The sequence below is a fragment of the Oryzias melastigma genome, linkage group LG16 (assembly GCF_002922805.2).
Source record: "Oryzias melastigma strain HK-1 linkage group LG16, ASM292280v2, whole genome shotgun sequence".
Classification (NCBI taxonomy): Eukaryota; Metazoa; Chordata; class Actinopteri; order Beloniformes; family Adrianichthyidae; genus Oryzias; species Oryzias melastigma.
The window spans coordinates 6314090-6339403 of NC_050527.1; the positions used below are offsets into that span (position 1 = coordinate 6314090).

The following is a 25314-nucleotide window of genomic DNA, read 5'->3' on the forward strand; positions in this document are numbered from 1 at the left end:
GCTGCAGTGCATTGTCAGGCTGAGTGCACAGAGGAGAGGGAGACAGAGAGAATCCCCCATTTTAGCTCAACAATCTCACAGCAGTGCAGAGACATCCACAACAATGGCAATCTGGCACTCACTGCGCTATTGATCTTGGTGGAGGAAACCCAGCCAGTTTGGATGTTGTCATCTGTTTTTGTAAATGAAAATAGTGCTTATCTACTTACTATAACCCTTCTGTGGTTGGGAAGAACTGGCAACACATGTTTGGATGAAATGTTGCTTAAAAATACAACAGTTTGAATACAAAAAAGGGGGATCATGTGATGTCACAGGTGATTTCACACTGGAGGGTGGTTTTGTTGCTTGATCTTTATTTTAGTTCTAATCTATCCCCCACATGCATGCAGGCATACTGACTTACTAACCGGATCTCCTCCAAGACGCCGCACTGGAGAGGGAGAGCGCGCGGGAGGCAGAGAGAGAGAGGGGGGGATCGAGCACGCGCGCAAGAAGAGGAAGAGAGAGAGAGGAAAAAAGAAGAGAGAGCACGGCAGAGCAAGGGAAAAAAAGAAAGGGAGTCGAAAGAAAGAGTCGCAGGAGGGAAGAAGGAGAATGCGCGGCGTCTGGGTAACACTTCCACGCGTGTGTCCAGGGCCTGTGTGAATACACCATGGGATGCATCGGCTCCAGGAGACTGAGTAAGCATCGCCGACTGCGGGATAGAGGGCTGGTTTGGGATGGTGGGGGTGGAGGGTCCTGCAGGAGCACACTGGGGGTAGGTGGGGGGATGCAGACTGGGAAGTCCTTTTCCTTGGGTTGTTATGCTGCCGCCTCTCCATCCGCGCGGACGTGCAGTGCGTGGATGGGAGCACGCATCATGCGGGCAGGATGCCAGGGACCGTATGCGTTAAAAACGTGCGGCTGCGAGCGCACAGAGTTTGCATCCTCCCCGCATCCTCCCATCGCTTGATTAATGGTGCTGTTTGGAAGAATGCATGGCGTGAGTGGGAGGATGGAGATTGAAATGCTGTGATAGTGCTTATTTATAGAGGAAGGGGGGGGATCCCATTGTAGAGGGGGAGCATTTGTTGTAATTTCATGAATAATAGGGATAGAGGGGACAATGAAGGGAAGAATTTCAGGGAGGAGGGGAGGCAGGCGTATGGTGATGGAGAGCAGGGGGGAGGATGGGAGGGAGGGGCAACAACATGCAGGAGAGAGGGTGTGTGGCCTTGATGGGAGTTTTCAGGTGAGGACAGTCCTGAAGGGAGGAGCACTGCAGATGGGGGGGTAGAGGCAAGAAATTGACAAATAAGAAGTGGTTCGTCATCGATGGGATTGGTGCATGCTCAGGTACACATTTCTGAGCAGCTTGAGTCACACTCTAAGGTAAAAATAAACACAAGCTGTTTTTTTTTTTTGCATGAATTAATAATGAGCCACATGGCACATAAGGTTTGAAGACATCCTTATAGAAACTCATTTCCAGCAGACGGCTGAGCAAATCAAGGGTGCAGAAAGTGTGTTTAGATGATCAAATAGGAGGAAACAAAGGTGGGCTAAATGGCACTGCAAGGACACCAGGTGTGAGGCTAATGCAGCAGAAAAAGCCTCACGCTCGCCAGAGACATCAACATAACATTGTTTGATGCGCGACATGGCAGCATCTCAGACGGAGATCCTCCTGTCAACACCGGGGTCAAGCAGGAGAAAGCCCAGAGTCTCCAGCTGCTGAGTGTAATGTGATTGAAGGAGACACACGGTTTGCAAAGATGCCACATTTGTCTGATTGTGTGCCGCCTGAATGCTGATGCTCTTTTAAGCGAGGCGGGGATGAGAGACGGGTCAAAATTTACAAAGGGTGTTTGTGAGGTAATCTCCTGTTTGAGTGATGCACACATGGTTAAGAGGTTGTGCATCTAATAAACAGAATTCAGTTGTTACGCTGAGCTCCATTGTGCACAACAATCAGAACATGAATATGTAAACAAACAGCACTTAAGATAAGGACGAGCAGCTGTTGCAAAAGCAAGCCTGGCATTCTTTAGGAGGTAGCAGCAGTTCTGCCAGTCTAGAGGCGTGGCTTTGTTTATCCTGAGTGAGAATGGCTTCTGTGTGTTTTTATTGATCGGCCTTCTCAACTGCAGCCAAAGGGCTGCCAAGCCCAGATCAACAGGAGGAGCAGCGGATAGCAGATAGCCCGGATGGCCTGCCTCTCTAAAATGGAAGCCCCGATGTATGCGATTGTCTTCCAGTAACTCTACCTTTTTTCCCCAGCTTTGTGGTGTCACGTAGTAGGACGCTCTTCTTATATTGGATTTACAGCCATCGTAATATTGCATGGCAGGTTACTACAGAGTATCCCTTCAGCTGATTGCTTTCTGTTGACATTTATAAAGCAGAAGAAATAGGGATACTATGCTTAAAAGAACACAAGCTGGAGCTTTTTGTCATAAAATCAGTATGATAAGGTAAAAAAGTAGCCAGAATAAAGCAAAAAGATAAAATAAAAGAATCAATTTACACTTCTTTAGAGCTTGTTTCTCTGACTGTTGTTTGTTTGTGGTGTTACTTTTAAAGGCTTTGACCTTGCTTTCCAAAATTATTCAAAAGAGCAAAAGTTTTGTCCATTTTATAGTTTTTAAAATTGGAACTCCAGTGTGGTCCGACTGCACCATATCAAAAAGGTGGCGTGCAAGAATCTCAACTCAAACATTCAGCACATTTACAGTGTGTGATTTTGTTCTCCTGCATGCTATTCATCACCAGTGTTGCAAGTTCAGGTGAGGTACAGTGAATGAAGCACTTCATCCATCCATCATCCCCTTCAGAAGGTGGAGGCCTTGAGATGTGGTGGAGTGGAGGCTCTCATCCTTCACCTTGTCAGAACAGCGTTTTTTTTTTTTGTTACAAATCAGCAAATGTGTAGAACACTTCAAGTAGATTCCCACGAGCTAACACGCTGCTGTCAGTGTAAATAGCTCTTTGCTACCTCATAATGATTGTATTTCTGCATGCAGATCCACTTATTCTATTACTTATCATTGTGCTGAAAGCTGCACATTAGAAACATTTTCCTGTACCCACTTAGCCGCCTGCACCAGCGCCGCGACTGCATGAAACATTAATCACTGTTTAATTTAGGCCATTGTGTGCAGTGTGACTGTAACTGCCATGGCTCCGGCTGTTGTGGTGAAATTTGCAGATGTGATTGTGGGACAAACCGATGACTCTCCTTTTATTTTTTAAGGCAAAATGAATCAAGATATTTGTTTGTTTGTTTCTACCTGATTAAAAAAATCCAGCGTGGGATGTTAACAATGAGAGTTTTGAAAGTTTTTAGAGCTTTTTTATTCATGTTCCTGAATATGATTTCAGTAAAAAAGTTATGTTTAAAAAAAAAAAACAGAATTTAGCAATGATCTGCCTCAAAAGTCTGTATTGTTATGTATATGCATGCAGTGACTTGTGAATGACCTCCAGTTTGCATCTCTCGTGGGACAGCCCACTTGCAGATATATTTACATTGCGAGTGGGTGTGAATGCGGCAGAATCGCCGCTGCTACACGAAGACTTTCCTCCATCGCTGAGGGTTTTCTGCTCTGGTGTTACAGAGAGGGATTCCCTGCCATAAAATTAAAAAAAGGAAACCTCCACCCCTTTTTTTTCGCTACACCATGCCTTCCTTACACACACTCTGTCAACAACTGAGACCATGTCCCACATTTGCTGTTTCACAGTCAGCCTGTAAACTGGAAAATGTGGCAGAGGTGGTGTGTGATTGATTGGCTCCTTTCCAGGTTAGAAAAGCCTTGTAAACAAGAGCACATTCAAGGTCAAACACTCTGTGATGCACTACCTCGGAGACACACTTAAACCTGATGACCCTTGTAGGAGTCTGTTTACCACAAAGATGTGATTATACGTTTCAGGCCCTTTAATGCATCACATACGACATACGGTGCAAGTTTGGGACTCTTTTTCCTCCGTTTCTCAAATGTTTGCTTTCACTAACAATCCAGACGGCGGGTTTTATGTTAGAGTTTAGGGAAACTATCGCACATTTACGCACTGCAGTGTAAAAGCCCACCCTTGCAGGCATCACATCTGTGTGCAGATCAGGAACACGGGGCCTGTGTGTGGGCACATGAGGGCAGGCGCTCTGTAAACACTGTGACTCAGCCTCGGAATGAGTTCACAAGCGGAAACAGTGCCAGGAAGGAGAAATTTCATCTCTGCTGTTTGATCAGTGTGCGGCAAGTGTATGGACTCATTTATATGCATCTGTGAATGTGTGCGGCTTCAGAGTGCTCTGAGTATCTCCCTGCTACTTGTAGCAAATAACCACTTCAGTCCTGATAAAAAAAACCCAATGATCTTGTGGTGTCCTTTGATTATCAAAGAACAAGAAAGTACTGATTTATTGCATGAAAGTCTCATTTTCTGTTCAATTTCACTAGAAAAGACAGTGTTTTGGTCCATTTATGCTCCAAACTCTCATGGAAAAAATATTCCTGTTGGTCGCTCGTCATGGTACGTTCACATCAGCCTTGGCAATGTATATTCGCAATGAAAGGTCTGTGTAAATGCACGTAAATGTACATTTTACACAAGTTTTGAAGACAATTTTGGGGCTCTATGTACAAAACATCCATTGAAAGTTAAACCAGTTACACTTTGACTAGTCATGGAGTCCATGATTTGGTTGAGACAAATGGATGGTGTCCCTTTTCATGCACGGAAAACTGATCATGGAAGAAAATGTATAATTGCAGTTTGTGCCCATATATGACACTAAGGCCGAATCCGAATTCTTCCCCGACCCCTACGGCTTCTCCCTACCCCAACATTTAGCCCTCCAAAAGGAAAAAGAGTGTCTTCAAACTCGGAACTTAAGGTAAATTCCAATCGAATGTAATTTGCTTGGTGGAGACGGCCAGTTCCAATGTTAAGTCAATGGTACAGATGCAAGTTGAGGAGATCTGAAGTCCCATGGTGTGATGGGCACGGCGTGGAGGTCTGGAAGCAGCTTGATTTGAGCGTGAGGCACGAATTTGAATAGCTGAAGTTTGACAGGTCGCCACGTTGCATCTGCCAATGAGGAACTCAGCTTTGGACACGTGATGTTTTCAGTGACTCAATCAGCGGGTAGAATTATAATCCAATGTGAGAGTTTAGTCCTGAACTTCCATCTATTTCCTTAACCCACTAGAGCCGCAGGGTTGCAGAGTTCACCTGGATACTTTGGCGCGAAGGTGGGATACACTCTGGACAGATCGCCAGCTTTCGCTTCTGTGGCGGAGCTCACTTGCTCGATATGCCGGCAGATGGAGACCTGCTGCGGGGTGAGGCGCAAGCCTCATCGAGACATTTAAAAAAAAAAAAAAAAAGAAAAAGATCCACTAATTTATTTTTATTTTCCCCTCTTGTGTTAATATTGGAGACTGAGCCTTCAAACTTAGTCACAGAGACAGAAACATAGCGGCTGTCATACAAAACTCTTCATAGAACATAAACCTGATCTAAATATCATCTCTATCCATGAGAGATACACGAACAGCGCTCTATGCAATCAGGCTGAAAGCAATAGTTGGTTGCCCCTCCCACACGCAGCCGCCCTGGATCGTCACGCTCACAAATACATTTTTGACAAAAAAAGGGGCGGGGAACGTGAAATTAGTCACACGAATCACGATCAGTGTGAATGCACCTTTACTCTCACTCACTGATGTGCCGGTCAGCTACGTTAGCGCGGAGCTGCTAGCACTCGGACATACTTAACAACATTGGTTTTATAGCTTTAAAAGGTCGTGCTAAAACAAAAAGTCTTTACTACGTCTGTGGTTTAGAGCGCACCAAAGGGAAGAAAAGTGCGGCTTGCCCTAGGGATACAGAACTCGAAGTCCCTTCTTTCTACCCTTAGAAAACCTATTTCGGATACCCCTTTCCCTTCAAATCCCCCTTCAATTGGAGGGGTAGGGAGAAGCCAGAAGGATAGGGGAAAAATTCGGATTTGGCCCAAGTCTTTCATACATCCAAATAGAGCTGTGAAAGAAAAAGCCTGGAGCAAGATTCATGAGATTTGCACATCTGCTAATATCAGGCAGAGAGTCCAGTGAGAACACCATGAACACGTTCAAGAACGCGTGTTTAGCAAGATCAAGAAGGCACGTCACATGTGAATGTAGTCATGATACTGGGTAGCAGATACTTCTGCAAGTTTTCTATTATTACATCAGGGAACAGGTGACTGCTTTGCTATATTTATCTTGTCTCAAGAAAGTGAGCATTCACACATATTTTGAGGTCTTTTGGTCACAGGCGGGTGAATCCAAGCAGTGATTGCACGCTGTGTTTGAGGTTTTCAGGGAGAGCATGCAAAAGTATTTTTCCATTTGGGTGGATGGTGTCTGGGAACACTCAAGCTCAATTTCCTGACCCAAACTCTCTCAACCATCTGGGCTCTCTTCCTCAGCTGTGTTTTCGCTTAACTCCGTGGCTCAGCAAGCCAGCATCTGCACATGGCAACTGCAAAAGGGCTGTTCGCCAAGCCGGTACAACATCGTGGCAACCAGCCTCGCCACAGCTGTTACGGTAAACAAGCCTCCCGGTTCCCTGCTGTTATTGCTGCGGGGCACTTCGAGGAAGGGAGGCTGATGAAGCTTAGACGCTTCTCGCTTCAGTGGGAGCTGTCAAGCCGCTGGAGCCAGAGCTGAAGGTGACAATACATCCGCCGCAGATCTTTGGTGGTTTCTTTACGCATAGTCGGATTCACAGCCACACATATTTCCCCTTCTTCAGTCCTTCCTCCCTCGATGCCCCTCACTCCTTCTCCTCGCTTGAGCTCAGCTCCCCTATGACCGTAGGGGGGCATCCAGCACTGCACCACTCCACACATGACGGGGAGGAGGAAGAGAGAGAGCGCCAAGGGAAGAGAGGCTGCCCCAGAGCTGTGGTCATGTGCTCTGTTGTTGTCTGTACGAGGAGGGATCCTGCCTACTCACTCAGGAGCAGAAAAACACATGGGCTTACTGTTCTGCCAGGAGCTCAGGAGCATCACCCATCCTGAGGCAGAAATATGCTGCTCCTTAAAAAAAAAAAAAAAAAAATCCCCGGGATGCTGGGTAATGACTACTGACCCATCCTCAGAAAGATGCTCCTACAAAGTAGTCTCACTAACTACAACTTGGTATTTGCACGCAAACACTTGTGAGTCATCTAACAAACATGCTCTAATGTGATCTCACATTAACAACACTCGGATAATACATTGTAGAGACAACTGCAGAGGTAAACACGCCGTGTTTAGTGTTTCAGCTCTGGGCCGTGTGAAGACTGCAGGGCTCGTGGAGGTAGTTTGTGCCGCTGCAGTCCAGAGAACTCTTGACTCATGTTGTGATTCATGCGATCAGAGTGTGACTGCTAATCTGCTAATTGGCCGAATGAAGCTGAGGGATGGAAAAGAGGGAGACTGCGAAAGCTCAAGAGACGAGCAGAGGAAGAGACGAGGGCTGCGAGTCTCTGCGCCTTGTTTTCTACATGGCTGGCAGTCAAATGATTGTGGCGGAGCCTGTTCATGTACAGTTTGTGTTTGCGGGGCAGATTTTTAACCCAGATGCAGAAAAAAATCTGGGACACACTTTCCTGCCCCAACAGAATGTAAAATATCTCCCTGCCTGAACAATATCCGCCAAGAAAACTCAACAAACACGCCTAGCTAATGTTTGCAAGGTCACAAAAAGTTCATATCTAATTGTGAAAGCAGAGGTTAAGGATAAATGTTTGCAAGTCATCTAAAAACAGGAAACTTTGATGAATTTGTGTTTTTGTTATTAAGTTTGTGTGAAAAAGACACATTTTTTCATAGAAAATTCTGCATTTGGTAGCTTTCTTGAGTGCTGAAAAACATTTTGATTGTGCAAACAAAAAAAACCCACAAAAATAAATACAATTGATGTTTACTCAAAGAAATATAAGTGATGAATGCTTTAAGGGGCCATTGGGGCTCAGCCTGTTCAAAAACGCTGTCTGCACTTTTTAATAATCAGTTTTACGATAAAAAGTAAATACAGTTCACTGAAATGTATTGTCTACATTCTGTATATAGATTGGATTTAACCGTTTTTATTAATGCAGAAGTGCTACATTCTCAGAAAAAATCTAAATAGAGTTGTTAAAAATATTTTTTTGTGCTGCACTCTATAAATCCACAGTACCTAATGTTATATTTAATCTTGGTAAGGTACAAAAGCCCTGGTAATAATAAATACAAAAATTTGAAAAAAAAAAACTCAGACCTTTTCAGGGTTTCAACAGTTCAGTGTATTTTGGCTCCACAGACACATTGGTTTAATGCTAAACAGGAGCATAAAAACTCCCACTAACCGTCACTGTCTCTGAACTCAATACTGTTGAAGCATCTGTTTTCTTTTCCTGTTTTGGTAGTTTATTATTTGCTAATATTTCAGCGACATGCTAGCTCTTTTGGCTAACTAATTTAGGCTTTTTAAAGTTTTTTAGGCTATTTTGGAGTTTAGCTGATATTTCAGCTGCATGCTAAATGTTTTGGCTAATTTGAGCTTTTTTTATTTTATTTTTTTATTTTTTTTAGACTATTCTGGAGTTCAGCTAATATTTCAGTGACTTGCTAGCTGTTTTGGCTAATTAAGGCTTTTTTTCCAGGTTTTGGGGCTATTTTAAAGTTAAGCTATTTTTCAGTTACATGCTAGCTGTTTTGCTAACCTTATTTGTTTATTTATTTTTTTTAGTTTAGTTTTTTTTAGGCTAATTTAATATTTAACATTTTAGCTGGTTATCAACTTCAGCGTTTTTAGCTATCAGCTTCTGCATTTTTAGCCATCAATTTCTGCCAAATTCAGCTACAGCATTCACACTAGCATTATTGCAGGTAATGATATATATCTAGTTCATAATTATGTTAAAAATGATGGCTTTAAAGTTTTAAAAATTTAATTTTAGAGTGTTCAATAAATGTTTATCCTGTTCGGCCCATGAGCTAAGGTGTGTTATGGATTTGGGACCCCTGTGCGATTGAGTTTGACACCACTGATATAGTGTGTAGTGAAGGAATTGGACATTTAATATGTGTTTTTAAGTAAAATCTACTTACATTTTTTTCTGTTCCATTTACGTAGAATCTCTGATTGGAAATTGTTATTGAAGTTTATTAGGTAAATTTCACTCTTCATTTTTTTGCAGTTTATTATAACCAAATCAGGGAAATTGCTATTTAAAAATGTCAGAGAAACATAATTCAAACACTTGTGCTTCTATTCACTAAAACTTTTCTGATTGCAGAAAATCAGTGGCTAAATGTGTTAATAAAAGTGGACTTGTTTGTAGTTTGAGTACCCCACATGGTGAACTGAAGACAGATCATCTCTAGGCTGGAGTCTGTCCCTTGTCTCCTGCCCTTGCAGAGATCTGAGGTGACGGAGTGGAGTTCACGGGGAGGGGTAATATCCGAGAGCCCGGCAGACACAGATCTGAGCTGATGTTTCTGAATCACTGGGTCAGTGGGTCACAGACATCACTGGACATGGAGGGAGCCAACAGTGTATCTCAAAGAGGAGTCACTTGTGACTGCCAAATGTCTCTGTGTGAAACACGACTGGCTCAGCAACACACGCGTAAACACACGCGTGCACGGAGCCGTGCGGCGCTGATATGGGGAGTGAACCCCTGTGGGAGCTGTGCACGCAGAGCTCAGACCCTCTGATATGTGGGAGCACCTAGAGACTAAGGCCATGTTTGAACTCCATTAGGAGCACAGACTCTCTAATTAAACCAATGTTTTAATTAGGATTTGGACAGGCAGAAATGAGTAGGGATAATAGCGTTCATTTATCCAACAGAGAGGATGCGTTTTGGATGAGTCCCACCTACAAGTGTGCTGGGGGGGTGACTCTGCTCATGATCCATCATTTAGACTTACGGTGTTTTTTTTTTTTAATATGAAGACAGTTTCTCCTGAAAAAGCCTCAAAGCCCCAAAGGTCACCCTCAGTGCAGACTTGGACTGATTTTCTCACTGTCTGCCTCAGGTATCAGTGCTCTGGGTTATAAAGCAAAACCTGCAAGTGGTTGATAGAAACTCTCGGCTGAGTCAGACAGTGAGTTTTTGGAGGTTATGTGCATGTTAAAACCAGGGGTGAAAAATGCAGAAATCAAGATAGGAAATTAATTTTGAGGGCAAAATAAAATCAATGCAAGTAAACAGCTTCATTTTCTCTGCATGTTAAACAAGAAGTTTGAACATTTGTTATAAATTCAATGAGTTTGAATGTTCTGTTTCCCAAAAGAGTTGAGTGCTGTGACCATTAGGAGTTGTAAATGAGTTAACATTTGTTTAGTGCATTTTAAGCATAAATGAGTTTGTCTTAGAGCTGCACAATGGTGCAGTGGTTAGAGCCTTTGCCCCAGAAAGTTGTGGTTTGAATCCATGCTGAGTTCTTTCTGTGTGGAGTTTGCATGTTCTCCCCGTGCATGTGTGGGGTTTTTTCTGGGGACTCAAGCTTAATTCCACCAGCCAAAAACATGCTTCATAGGTTGCGGATCAGAGGTCGACAGGGTTTCTTATACAAAATAATTATAAACACATTGTTGAAGGTATTTTTACATTAACCCACATGGAGCTCCAGACCAGCTGTAACCAGTCAGAGGGTGCTTCAAGGACCTAACCAGTACATTTCTACTGAAAAACAAAGCTATGAATTAACTTGCTGGCAGGAGCAAGGAGACGGACATTGACCACTCAAGACGTAGATTTAGTCACACAGGGCCCACCTCACGGGGTATTATCTGTGGAGTCCATTTTACAGGGCATTGTCTGTCATGTGACGACCCAGACTAAATTCCAATTGAGTTTTTTGGTCACTTTTTACTTTTTTTTATCAATGAACACGCAGAGGGAGGTAGCAGGGACTTCCTTGCAACAGCTCCACCTCTGCACCATGGTCGCCCCTGTGGGCTGTGCTGGCGGGTTTGGATCAACACCTTAGGGTGCTGGTGGCTCAGTGGAAATGTCAATAGCCCAGCAACATAGTATTCAGTTTTTATTTGTTGCGAAAGTTTGACATTTTAATGAACTTATCTAACACGCTCAGCTCTACTGTTTTAAATGGTTTCCCAAATTTCTTTAAAATTTTAAACAAAAATGCAAAGAAATGTCCTGTCAAGCCGCAGACACATCTGGCATGTGATGTGCGTTCTTAAAAGGGAGTATAGCTCATGCTGGTCACACAGGACACACTTCTTTTTCTTTTTCTACTGTTACTAGCACATCTCTACCACCTACAGTTAGAAGAAGCTTGGCTCAAAATGTTGAATCGGTGTAAATGTTTTGAACCTTATTCCAGCCTTTTTCAATCTCAGCTCTGTTCTGATATATGAAAGAAGAGATCTGTACTTCATACTTCCATCCATACGTCAGTCCCCGACTGGTCAAAGCTCAACCTGGTTTGACTTTCAACATGTGTTCAATTGGCGCACGATCTCTGTATGTAGAGCCCATAAACAGTTTATAAAAATGTGTGTGGAGCCAAGAGTTTTGAACGCAGAAGCCCAAAACATGCATTTACTAGCATTTTCATAGACTTTTCATTGGAAATGGTCACTTTAACATGCATTACCGAGTCACCATAGGGTTTGATATGAACATAGGATTATAAGGTCCTTAATTTGTTGAAGAAAACAAATTTTATCAGTGTGTGTGTATGAGTGGATGGGACTGACTGTTAGGGGCTTTGGGATGAAGGTAGCAAAGCGCCATAGAAGTATACTATACTTTCTTGTCTACACAAACTTAACACACATTTTTTTTTTCTTTTTCTCTCATTTTCTTTGTGCATCCTCAGCAGGAGATGGCGTGCCAGTCCAAAAGGATGGCGAGCAGGTAAGTCCTCCGAATATCTTCTGTCTCTCCTTGTCTGAGGATCCAACATGGCTGCTGACTGTCAATGGAAGCAATTTATTGAGTAGCTGAACCCCGAGCTGCAGCAGCTTAAATCACCAGCCCTCTGTAACTCACAGTGTCCGTGCTCATGTCAATGTCAGCTGCTGAATTTTTACCAGAGGATGAAAGTGGAAGACTGGGAACTGGCAGGTTTGAATTGCTTTTTGTCGCCATTAAGTACAATTGTTGCTTGCCATCCATCTGACTCCCAACCGCAGGGCCATCCCTCACTTTTTCTCTAACTACATAATCATCCTTATTACTGTCTCTTCTGTCTTAGTTCATATCTCCTGCTCTGATCCTTCTGGAAAAAAAGGACACAGGAGAAGCAACCATTTTGCTCTGAAGTGTAGAGACTTCTACTTTTTCACCAAATGCACTGTGGACTGATTGCATCATTTATTTATGCGCTGTGTCCTAGAATGCCCTTCGGAACAAAAAAGCACACTCACCCACATCACGCAAGCACTGTGTGTATTGGTGTTGTCGAGGCTATTGGAAAAGAACATCGGTAAAGCTTCACCTAGGGTCTCTGCTCCACCACTCAAGTGTGGTAAATCTCTCATCTCATTCTGCCGTGCTATTAGAGGGGAGAAATGGGGAAATGGGGAGCCAAGAATACAACAGAGGAGGAGATCTCATTGTTTGTTTTTTAGATCTAAGGATTCAGGTGTGACCCAGTGCCTGTTTGTGTCTTGACTGCTTGTGTGAATTTTCTTTAGCAAGTCCACTGTTTGCTTAAATAGGTTAAAATTACAAAAGAGCCAGAAAAAATATCTTCTAAAGATACTCATTGGCTTCTAAATCTGTAAGGATTCTGTCTAACACAATTGCCTTTTAAAGAAGTGGCTACAGCACATGCAAATATTTATCCTACATCTGATCAAAAAAGAAAAACCCTGCTTAAAGCCCCACTCCGATCATCTTTTGAGCTGCTTTAAAGGGCCTATACCATGCAAGTGCATTAAAATGTTCATTCCTCCCTATGAACAACCCCAAAGCTGTATTTCTGAGTAGTTCTCTAAAAATCTGTGCTCTGAGTTCCAACCTTTCCTAACTCACGAAAACAAACAGGTTCTCACGAGCTGATGTCACAAAGTGAGAACGTTTTTCAGGAAGAGTCTGCGCTGCCAGAACCGCTCCCAGGCTATCACAAACACCTGCTTTCTCCGCTCAGCTGGCGGTCCTCAGCTGCTAGCTTTGTCACTCAGCTAGCTCAGAGTAGCGATGGCTGGAGCTACTAAATACAGATATATGGAATGCACATCCACCTTTGCAAAAGTTCAATTGTTGTTTGTTTTTGTGGGTGAAACGCAGATACACTGCTTAGTGTAGAATGATGTCATGAAGTGGGCGGCACCCACAAGGAGCGAAAGGCGGTGCCTCAGAGAGTGAGACGTCTTACTTCTGGGTAGGAAAAAAACTCATGAAAATGACTGATATTTCATTAATAATTGGTTCTTCAGTGTGCCAAAGGTAATATATGATCATATATATGAGAATAGTTTAGTATGAAAGACAAGTAAAAGATGGTAAAGGTAATTTAAAAGTGCTTCTAGAGGTCTTTTAACCTTTAATTATTATGTTTTTAGCCAAATTAAAAAATCCTGTTAGAGCAAAGAACTTGTGGCCCGCCCCACGTATTTTCTACGTTAAAATAAACCCTTTTGCTAATGTAATTTTTTGCTCCTGATTCATGATAATAATAAAGAAATACTCAAAAATCTAATTTAAAGTCCAATTTTCTTATTTGATATCTTCCACTATCAGAAAAATGCACCAAAAATATCCGGAGTGGGTCTTTAAACAGACATTACTTACAAAGCTCTGCAAATTAACCTTTATTTCTGTAATATGACCTTAAAAATCCACAAAGCAACCACGTATAAATGCCTATTTTGACTAAAATAAATCTGATGATCTGCCTTATAGCTTTTCTTGCCCCTGATAAGAGGATTGTTAGTTGAATAAATGGTCCTTCAGTGTGTCCCATTTCATTTACGTTCATTTCACATGAGAAAGAGGCCACATGTGGCCCGGATCACCTCTAAATGAAGTCTGACTGCTCAGATCTCGATGTGTAATGGCTGCATTAACACCTGTACTCCATTCTGTCACTTTGTGGATCTCCCTGGACACACGGTTCTGCCACGTGTGTCCAGGTCCAGCGAGACGTTGGCTCTGCTTTTCACTTTATTTATTTATTTTTTATAGCATTATTGTAAAATATGATTTTTTTTCCAACTCTTCGCTTTCCAGTTAATTTCCTCGTGAGTTTTATAATTTAATTTTCAGATGTAAAGACTTTATGCATAGACGAGATAAAAAAGGTGAGTACAAATAGATTGGAGAGGAGAGTCGAGGATTTTGTTTTGTTATTTATTTACCCAGAATGCATTGTTTTGCTGTGAACACCAACAACCCACACTGTTGGTGTTCTACTTAATGTCAGGTCAGTTGATGGAGGGAAACGTTGCAGCAGAAGCTGCTGTTTATCTGTTATGTCCTCCTCATCTGACTTCACCCTCAACCCTGCATAAACACACACACTGCTCCTCCTCCCATTAGCCTCAGTCTCCTGTCTGCCTGCAGCATCAGATACAGTTCAACGCAGCACTGACATCTCACTCAGGCAGCGCGCCGTTTTCCACAACATCTCTGTGTTTTTTTTGGCAGCAAATGCAACCAAAGAGGGAACTCATTCAACCATATCGCACTCCGCTAAACAGAACTATGCAAACACGAGCAGATCCCCACTTTAATCCTTTGTCCCTGTCATTCTAACTCTTCGTTCTTTGAAAAATTCTCGCCATATTTTTTCTCATTTCTGTTCTATTCTCTCTGAATGTCTTCCTCTTCGTCTGCATGTCTGACGTGGGATTCCCAACCCTCTCCTGATGCGTGTCGTTGTCGGGTCTGTCCTGTCACTCCCTTCCTCTTTCCTGCTCCTTCTGTCCCCATTCCTCCTGTTCCTCCTCCTCAGCATGGACGCTCAGAATTTTCATGGGAGGGAATCAATGTAAGTGTTGTCCTTCGCCCCCATCACTCCTATCCGTTTTCTTCTTTTGCCTGTTGTGATTTAAATCACCCCTTACCTATCAGCTCTGTCATGATCTCCGCCACCTGCTAAGCCTTACAATTGGTCTGGAGGTTTATCGTGCCAGTGCACTGTTGTGAGCACAGCTACTTGGAGTAAATATTTTGGGTAACACAGCTTTTTTTTTTTTGTTTGTATTAACCCAACATCTCCATCACTTCTCCTTTCCACTCACCCTTTTCTTTAACACACATCATGTGGGTGTCCTGCCACTCCACCCATGCTGTCCTGCCCTCCCTCTCCTCCATTCCTCTGTCTCTTCTCTCCCTGCAGCTGTCCATGGAGGACACCACCTCCATCCTGCCTCGGCTCAAGCGGAACTCAAACGCCTATGGCATCGGGGCTTTGGCTAAGTCTTCTCTGTCAGGTGTGTCAGGTGTGTGTCTGTGCTGGTTCTGGTAAATGACCCCATGCTGGCTCCGCCCCCCGCGGGCACAGGAGTCAGCATGGTACCCTGAACGGGTTCCCCTATTTGTCACTTCTTCCTCTCCACATCAAGATGCGGTTCGTCAATGGCTCCTCTTGAGTCATTGATGGAATGAATTCAAAACTTGACATACACACAGCGGCCATCACCCCGCAGCTTGTTGCACTAAGGAAAGGTGAGTGGCGAGTGGGAAGTGCAGTTTCTTTATGTTAAGTGGTTGTGAAGTCGTGCTGTTCTAGTCCAGTGCAGATGTTTTGGCTGTGGAAAGTGCCGTGTTGAAACAGTGCAGTGTAGTGAAGTGCCGTTTAGTGGGTTTTTCCAGCTGTTACTGTGCAGTGCAGTATATCTGGATACGGCAGTACAGCGTAGTGGAGTCACAGATTCTTCAAAGAATTCATCCTTGCATCTCCTCCCTTTGCCATCAGAGAGAACCCAACAAGGGATCTACAGTATGTGTCATCATATGTCAGTTCTGTGAAATATGGAGCAAAGTATTTCCTTGGAGAATGATTTAAAAAATATGTATGTTCAGCAGTCCAAATCTCAGAGAGAAAAAAAAAAGACGAAGAGAAAGAAAGTGGTTTTCTGCTTACCCAGCGCAACGTAGCCAAGGTGTGAAAAAGCTCCGGTGTCAACAAGCCAACCTCTCATTAATCACGCCACGCAGCCGCCTCACCCCAATTAACCTGCCCCATCCCATGATGCACCTGTGTCAGGCAAGACACATCCTCTTGCCTGCTCCCCTACATGTACTGAGACCAGGCGGTGTCTCATTAAACACATGAACGTTGTCTCCATGTCATAAAAGCCCATCATCAGCTGGATCGGACTGATAATATTTCAGCACATTGACCTATTTTTACAAAAAAATCTGAGATGGGCTAATCTGAGAGTCTGATCAAATTATAAAATGAGATTATCAGTCCAATCCTGCTTGGTGCTCACATTATGAAAGACCATCCCATCTTCCATTCCAATCAGTCCCAATGAACACCTAAAATTAAAAACCACGTCTGTTTCTCCCTTTTCTTTTGGTTTCTCTCTCCTTTTGTTTTCCTCCTTTCCCTTCTTCCTAATTTAACCTCTCTACCCCCCCTCCAACCTGTCACCCCCCTCTACCTCCCATCTTCTTTAATTTCCCTGTCCTCCCGCCTCTCCCTCTGTACCTCATCTGTCTCCTCTGCAGGGGTCACTCGCACGATGAAGGAGAGGGTGACCAAGCCCACAGCCATGGCTCAGGGTCGCGTTGCTCACATGATCGAATGGCAGAACTGGGGTATGCAGACGGTCGGCGCAGGGGGCGTGGCTCAGTCCCGCATCACCAACCAGGAGCGAGAGAAGGAGCGGCGGTTAGAAAACGACGCCTACAGCGACCTGAGTGACGGCGAGAAGGAGGCTCGATTCGCTGCAGGTCACAGGCTCACTGTTGCAGACAAGCGCTCCTAAAAAAAAAAAGAAAACGGCACAATAATGAGCTTGTCTGCTGTTGGGATTTCATCCCACTGTTTGGGAGGTCTCAGTACTCACATCGTTTGTTCCTCTGACCTTTAGGTGTTCTGCAGCAGTTTGCCATCTCAGAGGCGACTCTTTTAGCGTGGTCATCCATGGACGGGGAAAGTCCGAGGTCAGGATCGAATCAGGGCAGCGTGGCTCACCTGAGTGAAGTCAACCAGGAGAGCATCACCAGTCGAGGTAAAGAACAAGAGGAAATGATGGAGGAGCAAAAAAAAAAAAAAAAAAAAAATGATATCATTTTTTTTCCCAATTCTTTTTTAATTTCTTTTCATTTTCACAATAAAAAAACAAATATTTTGCAAAAGTTATTTTACAAGAGAAACAAAAGGAAACACAATGAAATAAACTTGTTTTTCTGGCCTTTTTAAATGATTTCAATAAGAGAAGTAGATTGTAGTAAAAAGTGTTATGTATACGTACATAATCATGGGATTTATTGATACTTAAGGATTCTAAAAACCTGAATCAGTGTTGCTAAGGTATAAATATCTGATGAAGTTATGAAACAGATATTGATAATTCATGTAGAGAAAATGGTACGGTAAAACCAGGGTGGGATTACATAAATTCAGTTCCTCCCACCCCCTTTCAAGTAATCTATAATTTGATGTCTAATTATTTTTTGTTTGACATGACTTTGTATGGATGTAAACCTCTGTTGATTGTTTATGTATTATTCTTGCTTTGATTGTTTGAAATATAACAATTTTTAATCTAATCTAATGTAATTCTAATAATCTAATCTAATCTGATCATCTAATCTGATCCGATAATCTAATCATCTAAACTAAAATAATCTAATCATCTAATCTAATCTGATCATCTAATTTAATCATCTAATCTAATCTAATCTAATCTAATCTGATCATCCAATCTAATCATCTAATCTAATCAAATCATGTAATCTAATCTAATCTGATAATCGTATCTAATCTAATCATCTAATCTAATCATCTAATCTAATCTAATGACCTAATTCTAATCATCTAACCTAATCTGATCAGCTAATCTGATGTGATCATCTAATATAATCTAATCTTCTAATCTCATCATCTAATCCAATCTGATCATAAACTAATCTAATAATCTAATCTAATCATCTAATCTAATCATCTATTCTATCAATCTAATCTAATCTAATCTAATCTTGGATCTAAGATACAGGGTTGATTGTTGTAGTTTTGAAGGAATTCTTTTTTAACAATGTTTTAATGTATTTTGCTTTCTTTAATTGTTTGCTTATATTATATGATATCTTGACTCCTATCATGAAAACATTTCCTTTCTGATTCTTCATCTATTTTAACTAGACTTTTCAGTTAAATCTATTTTCCAGGAAACAGCCTTTAGTCTAATGAAGTTGGAAGAACAAGTGAATGGGGATGAACCTTATTAAATGCCTCATTAACCTCATCCTCCCCGGATTCCCTCACAACCGGGTCTCATGGTGTCTGTTAACCAGAGGCCTATAAAATGATTCTTCTCTAAAATACCACGAGGAGACTACTGAGAAGAGACTGAAACGGATTCAGACCCCATTATGTTATGATTCGTCCATATGAGGCTCAAGTCACTGATTTGTTTCCGTTTTCCTCTGTAGTTTACAGTTTTGTGTTTGCAAAGGAGTAAACTAAAAACTGTTGTTTAGATGTTTCTTTCAGACTCAAGAAGGCCTTTCTTGTGTTCTCCTCAAAAGTCTTTTTGTTTTACCTCCGATTCTCATTGTTTGTTCCCAGTGTTTTTCAGTTTGGCTTTAGAAATGTGGAGCAGTCTGAGACTGAATCTGACATGAAAGTTTGTTTTTTATGCTGAGAGAATAAAAGCAGGAGAAACTGCTGGAAGTAAAGGCTGTGTCTGCGCTCTTCGGTTAGTCAGGAGTGATGACTCAACGGCGTGAGGTGTGCCAGTATTCAGAGTGTCTGCGCTGCATACTGAAGAGCTTCTGTCATAACTCTGATCCAGACTAAGCTGGAGCAGCTTGCACGGTTTACTTTATGAATTCCTTCAAGGTAAAGAGATGTTTTCATGTAATTAATTTAAAATTCCTCCTTTGTTCACTTGTAGGTTGATTATTGAGTCAGCATTCTGGGCTGTGTGGTTGTTGGTGATGTCAAGACTAACGGCTGCTTTGTTGGTTTTCCTCAGATCAGATACTGCACCACTCCTCAGCGGAGGTGTGGCCTCATTCATACGTCTCCCAGGGCCACTACTGCCTTTCCTCCTCCGACGCCTGGGAGCCGATCAAAAACGACACCTCCGGCGTGGCATCTCCCCCTGCTGGCTCCTACCTGATGGGCAACGAGGGCTATGACGCGCAGGCGGCAGCTCACTTCCTGTCTCAGCAGCAGCAGCAGCAGCAGCAGCAGCAACAGTACAACCTCCAACAACAGAGCCAACTACAACAGCTGCAGCAGATCCAACAGATCCATCACTACCAGCAGCAGCAGCTCCTGCAGTATCAGCAACAACAGGTGATTGATGCAGAGCAGGTGGCTCTCTGGTGTGCAGCAGGAGTTTAAGGGATACTATATGTGGCTTGGATTTAGTTCAAGTCATCATTACTATGCAATAACCTGCAGCAGCTGAGGACCCAATAAATAATGCCTTAAAACATACAGCCAGTTCCTGAAACCTTCAGTTTGAAAGCTAAGACTAATATGAAACAAAGATCTTTTATGAAAGCGATGAGTCACTTTGTTTCAGATCAAATAAAGATTTTTGTTCGTAGAAATGGGTCACACACAAAAATGTGAAGAAACTTCAACTGAATTTATCTTCAAAATCAACACATTTCCAGGTGTATGGAAAACGTGTGATGTTTATTTCTTATTAAATAAGTTATTTTCAAATGTCCCTAATAACCTACTTCAATAAAAAATGTTTTTTTCTTGTTCTTATAGCACTTTTTTCTGAAAATAGAAGACCTTTAGAGAATTAAGCTCAAAATTTAATTTCTAAGTATTAATTGATGAAAATATTTGTGCAGACACAAATAGGCCATCTGTAAAGGCTTGTACGTGCGACATAGAAGGTACTACGGCAAGCCACAAGCTCCATGCTCCGCTCCATTCTGACGCATCTACTTGTAGCTCCATGTACCACTTCCTGTGTTTCCCTGTTTTAATTTCGACCTAAAACAGCTTAATCATGATTCAAAGACCACTGGAAACCCTTTCAAAATAAGATGTGAATTTTTGATGAGTTTGACGTTCAGTCTCATTCCTGTGTTTTCTTAGGCATTGGAGCACAGGCTGCACAGTGCCAACCACTCTTTGCAAGCAACGCCCAACAGCACCATCCACAGCCTGGTTCATCCTGTCCACCCTCCACTGGTGGATCTGTGGAACACGGGGCAGATGGAGGCGTATCAGGCGGAGGCTGGAGGTTACCAGGGAGTGGCGGCGGTGGTGGAGCCCAGCCTGTGTGTTCCCTCTGGAGAGGACATGGTGGGAAATGAGCACTCGCCTCTGCTGGAGCAGCAGGAGGAGGAGCCAGTCAAGGTTTGCACTGCAATCAGTTATTATTATTATCATTAGGAAAATACTTTTATGTGAAAAACATTTTAAAGACAGTCACTGAAGCTTTGTTTAGTCTGCTATTATCATCATTCTTGATCATTTTGGTTTTGAACTTTTCTTTTGGGTCTATTAATCTTTTTGTTAAATCATTTTTTCTGTCACTCCTGTTGATCTAAAACACATCTAGTTTTTCTTTTGTTTTCTTCCCAAATCTTTTGTTATTTTGTGCAAATCTAATATGGACAAACATTTTATCCAAAAAGTGTCAATTTTCTTAAAATATGTTTGAAATTATGCCTGACATTAGATCTAATGGAACAAAAATGAAGAAAAAGCAGAAAATAAAGGAAAGTATGTTTTTTAACTATCGGCTTTGCTAACTTTTATTCATTTTTTAAAATTTAATCTTTAATTTACATCTTGTCTTATTTTGCAAAAATCTGATCTGGAAACATAGTATTTATTGTTTTAAAGTATTTTTTTTAGATTATGCTTTCATTATGTCAGAAAAAAGTGGAAAAAAAGGAGAAAACGAGGAGAGAAAGGAGAACACTTTTTTTTAACGTGTTGGTTTTATTAGCTTTTAAAAAGCAAATATTTAAATATTCATCCACATCTTGTGTTATTTGTAAAAGTCTGATCTGGAGATAGTTTGTTTTCCAAAATGTTTCATTTTTCTTCAAATATTTTTGAGACTTTCATAACATCAGAAAAAATGTGGAAAAATGAGAGAAAGAGGAGGCAAAAAGGAAAACACAGAACTGTTTGACAAGCCTAAATTTAGTAACTTTTTAAAATTAAACGTTTAATTATTTTTTCCACATTTTATCTCATTTTGCAAAAGTCAGATCTGGACATGTATTTTTTTTCCCCAAAAGGTAATTTTTCTTCAAATATTTTTGAGATTTTGTTTTCATAACAATAGAAAAAGATGGGAAAAAAAGGAGAAAATGAAGGAGGAAAAAAATAAATATTTTTAACTAATCAGTTTTGGTATCTTACTTATTATTAAATCTTTAATTATTTTTCCACATCTAGAGCTATTTTGCAAAAGCCTGATCTGAACATACATTTTTTTCCAAAATATTTCATTTTTCTTCAAATATTTGGGGGATTTTGCTTTCGTAACATCAGTTCCGATGGAACAAAAAAGAAGAAAAAAGGGAAAAAGACAATTTTTTAATATGATAATTTTTGGTACCTCCATTAAATTAAAAGAAAAACATCTTTAATGTTTAAAAAAATATTTAATTGATTTAGTCTGTGACACAATGACATATAGTTTTGGACACACTAAAAGATTTTTAGTTAAAATGCTGACAGTTTAAGATTTTCTCCAAAGTTTTCTGATTTGTCTGTGTACATGTTGCTGGTTGTGTTCCGTTCAGGACGAAGAGGTGAATCTGTGCGTTGACCCAGAATCCTCCACGCTTACTCCACCCACGCAACAAGGGGACGCCTCGGGTGGCAGCAGTCCGGGTCAAGCGCCGGCAGAGCCCATCACAGAGAGGAAGGCCTCTGATGTCTCCACCGGCTTCATTCAGACTCTTGAGGAAAAGGAGGAAGAGGAGGAGGAGGAGCAGCAGGGGCCACTGTCCATGACAGCTAATTGAGTTCTTGACTATAAAGAGACTCTAAATACAAACTGACCAAGGCGTCAGCCACAAACGAGCGCGTACTGCAACAACATATATCTATTTATCCGTTCCCTTTTCAGGAAACCGACACAGAAATTCTCCAAGGGATGCGAAAGGGACAAGAGCTCATGCAACAAAGGACACGTGTTTCTTTGTTAGCCTTACACCCTGATGAACTGAAAAGAGGAGCAAGAGAAAGAGCAACACTGAGGCGGACAAAAAAAAAACCTCACTGAGATAAAGAGGAACGAATCGGAAACATGCATGCTTTTTATTTATTTTTTTCCTTTTTTTTAAACACGAGCTAGGTGATCCTGTCATTGTCTTAAACGATAATGATAATCTCCTTCAAAGTAATAATAATAACACATTTTTTGTAAGAAAAAAAAGCAAAAAAAGTAAAAAAAAAGAATCTTAAGTGTAAGTGTGTGATAAGACCTATCAGTTTTCCCATGGGAGAGCTGCTCTGTTTACAGCTGTTTCTCAACACGTTAGTATGTAATCCAACTGATTTCCTGGTGACACCAAACCTGTACAGTTTACTCTGACAAAAGCAGCCCGAGAAATTTCACCGAGGATGGAAACGCTCTCAGTAAACCTCAGCATTTCAGTGAAATGCCCTTTGACTCCTCTAAAAAAATCAATTCTTTCATGTTGTGGCACCAGGTTGCCCGCGGCACAACCCCACCGCACACACTGAACACTGCACAGATAAGGATTGTACTGTACAATAGCGTGCTTCCTGCTCTGTCTCTCTGTATGCATGTCTTTCAGAGTACTATGGAGCACCTGTACTATACAGCACCGTATAGACTTTGCACTGAACCATAGTATCCCAGCTGGGGTCGCAGTGGGCTTGGGCGGCGAGTTTCACGGAGAAGAAGCAAACAGAACTCCATCTTTTTTTGCACTGATGCAATCCAACAGATCTAAGGTTGCCTTTGGACATTTTGACATTATCCTGCTCCTTCTCTGAAAGCTTTTCATCCCCACTGACAACCAAAACCCCAGTCGCTCCACAGAAACAGCTGCCTCCCTCCATGGGCGCAGGTGATAACCACTGAAAATGAATGTACCGGACAGGCAATGAGAGGTCCACGCACTCTGAGAAGTCCAAAAATGGATTCACTGCTGGCTCACCTAAACCACTACACATGCACACAAACACACATGCACGCACACACACAGGAATATCTAAATTGTAACCAGCAATATGCAGGAGAACACTGGCTCCTCCTCATGTAGATGTAAATAAAGTACATAGAAATTGCCTATCACTCTCAGTCACAGCTGTTCTATTGCAGTATGATTTCTTTATTTTTCTACGCCTCTTGATCCCACCTTACGTTGGGATTGCGCTCAAGCTTGCAGGTTGTTTGTTCGTTTGTATGTTTGTTTTTTCTTGCACAACGCCACACAAAGGACGAGTGAAGTGGAGGTTTGTTTGTGTCAGAAGCAGGGATTGCTCCATCTGGAGGGCTTTTTAACCCAGTGACTTCAATAGTGGAGAAGCAGAAGAAGCAAAAAAAAAAAAAACACAACAGCAACAAGTTGAGGCTCCAAGGGCGGGAGCTGCCGCTCAATCAGCCAATCAGGGAAAAGACGGGGACTGAACGCCAGACGGATAGAGATACTGTGGATCTGTGTCTTCCTGCTTATGGTTATTACTGTGAAGCAGCTGCCTGGAGTGTGACAGCGATCCCAATGATGCTTGAGATGCATGTTTTCATCCGTTTTTTTTCTCTTTTCACCTGAGGAAGAGTGCGTTTCCCAGTGAGCTCGACAGGTGGACTTCCTGTGCAAAGATACGCGAGCACCAATGGTATCTGTCCTCTGTTGGGGAGCACCTTCTTCTCACTCTGATGATTGTGTGAGGAACTTTGATGACAAACGATTCATGATTTTACTTGAATGAATTTGTTTATCGATTGCTTCTTTATGCAATGTTAATGCAATGTTTATTTTTCTACTGACTCTGTGAATTCCCTTCTGGTATGAGTTAGAAACGGTGTCCCGGGGGTAAAGCCGTCTTCTTTTGGTTTTGAGGAAAGAATAGTCATTTTGGCAGCTCTCTATTTAATGGATTTATTTTCACTTTGCAATGAATGATCGATGAGTAAATGGTTTAAAACCTCAAAAGGACTGTCTTTACCCATGGGTTCACATTTATTTATTGAACAATTACTTGAAGGGGACAAATAATGTGACAGCTTGTGTTTGAGTCTATGATTTCACGTAGATACCAACCTTTCTGGAAGGGGAATTTGTTGTTTTTGTTTGTTTTTTTTCTCTCCAATGAATTCAATGTGAAATTTGTTTGCTAAAATTTAATATCAAAGGGGAACAGAAAAAGTACACTGCTTCAGTTTTTTTAAAGCTTTTATTTGTTTATTTCAATGAACGAATAAACAAGTAACATGAAGCCAAATATATTTCTGTGGATGTTAAAGGTTTACCGACCATGTGACCGATCCTTCCTTCTCTTTGTAATCCCACTGCCATCTTCTTTTCTGTAACTGTGACTCTTTCCTTCCTCGTTCCCTCTCTGTGTTCTGTATTCCTGTGTCAGTCTGTCTTTCTGTATGTGTTACAGTGAGTCGTCTGCTGTTTTGGGAACAATCACTGCCTAAAAAAAAGAAAAAATATAAATATATATATAAGAATAATAACTTTTTACAAGTGCAATCCATAAATCTGGCAAAAGAAAAAGTAGCTGCTGTATAAACTGCTGTAAAGGAAATCAGAAGGCTTCTGTACAAACCCGCATCCGATTGGATTTGTTTTTGAACGGCAGTGTGACTGATTACACTCACACCTATGCATGCTTGCTGGACAGTCGTCACAGGTCGGCTCCTACATGTGTTTTTTTTCTTTCTTTTTTCCTCCTTTTCTGTCAAAATCTGTCTGTTTCTTTCTCCTCCTCTCCTGCACGCCAGAGCCTCTCTCCAGCTCTCTGCCTTGTCTCCCCTTCTTTTCCTCCGGTGGAGAAAGAGCAAATAAACAAACTGACAAACGGCCTTTCTTGTGCAAACGTGTGGATCTCTTCTTCAAGGTTGTAAATAATTAGAAAGTCGCGTGCCCGCCCATTAAGGCTCCAGAGCCCTGACACGTGTGGCGCTTCTTGTTGTGTTTGCGAGCTGCTAGCTCACTTCACAAAAACAA

General features: G+C 41.8%; 1 protein-coding gene across 7 annotated transcripts; it reads left to right on the forward strand.

The window, feature by feature from the left end:
- Positions 1-6: 6 nt before the first annotated feature.
- Positions 7-25170, forward strand: fam131bb (family with sequence similarity 131 member Bb). Of its 7 annotated transcripts, XM_024267823.2 has the most exons (10): positions 7-317; positions 393-683; positions 11861-11898; positions 14942-14977; positions 15329-15431; positions 16669-16893; positions 17034-17174; positions 19143-19468; positions 20234-20497; positions 21904-25170. In XM_024267823.2, exons 2-10 carry the CDS (start codon positions 656-658, stop codon positions 22126-22128), a joined length of 1386 nt encoding a protein of 461 aa, XP_024123591.1. In that variant the 5' UTR covers positions 7-317; positions 393-655; the 3' UTR covers positions 22129-25170. The 7 variants fall into 7 exon arrangements, with proteins under 7 accessions (XP_024123591.1, XP_036071984.1, XP_036071985.1 ...); XM_036216091.1 differs by having other exon boundaries at positions 7-683; XM_036216092.1 differs by lacking the exon at positions 14942-14977 and having other exon boundaries at positions 12-683.
- Positions 25171-25314: the final 144 nt, after the last annotated feature.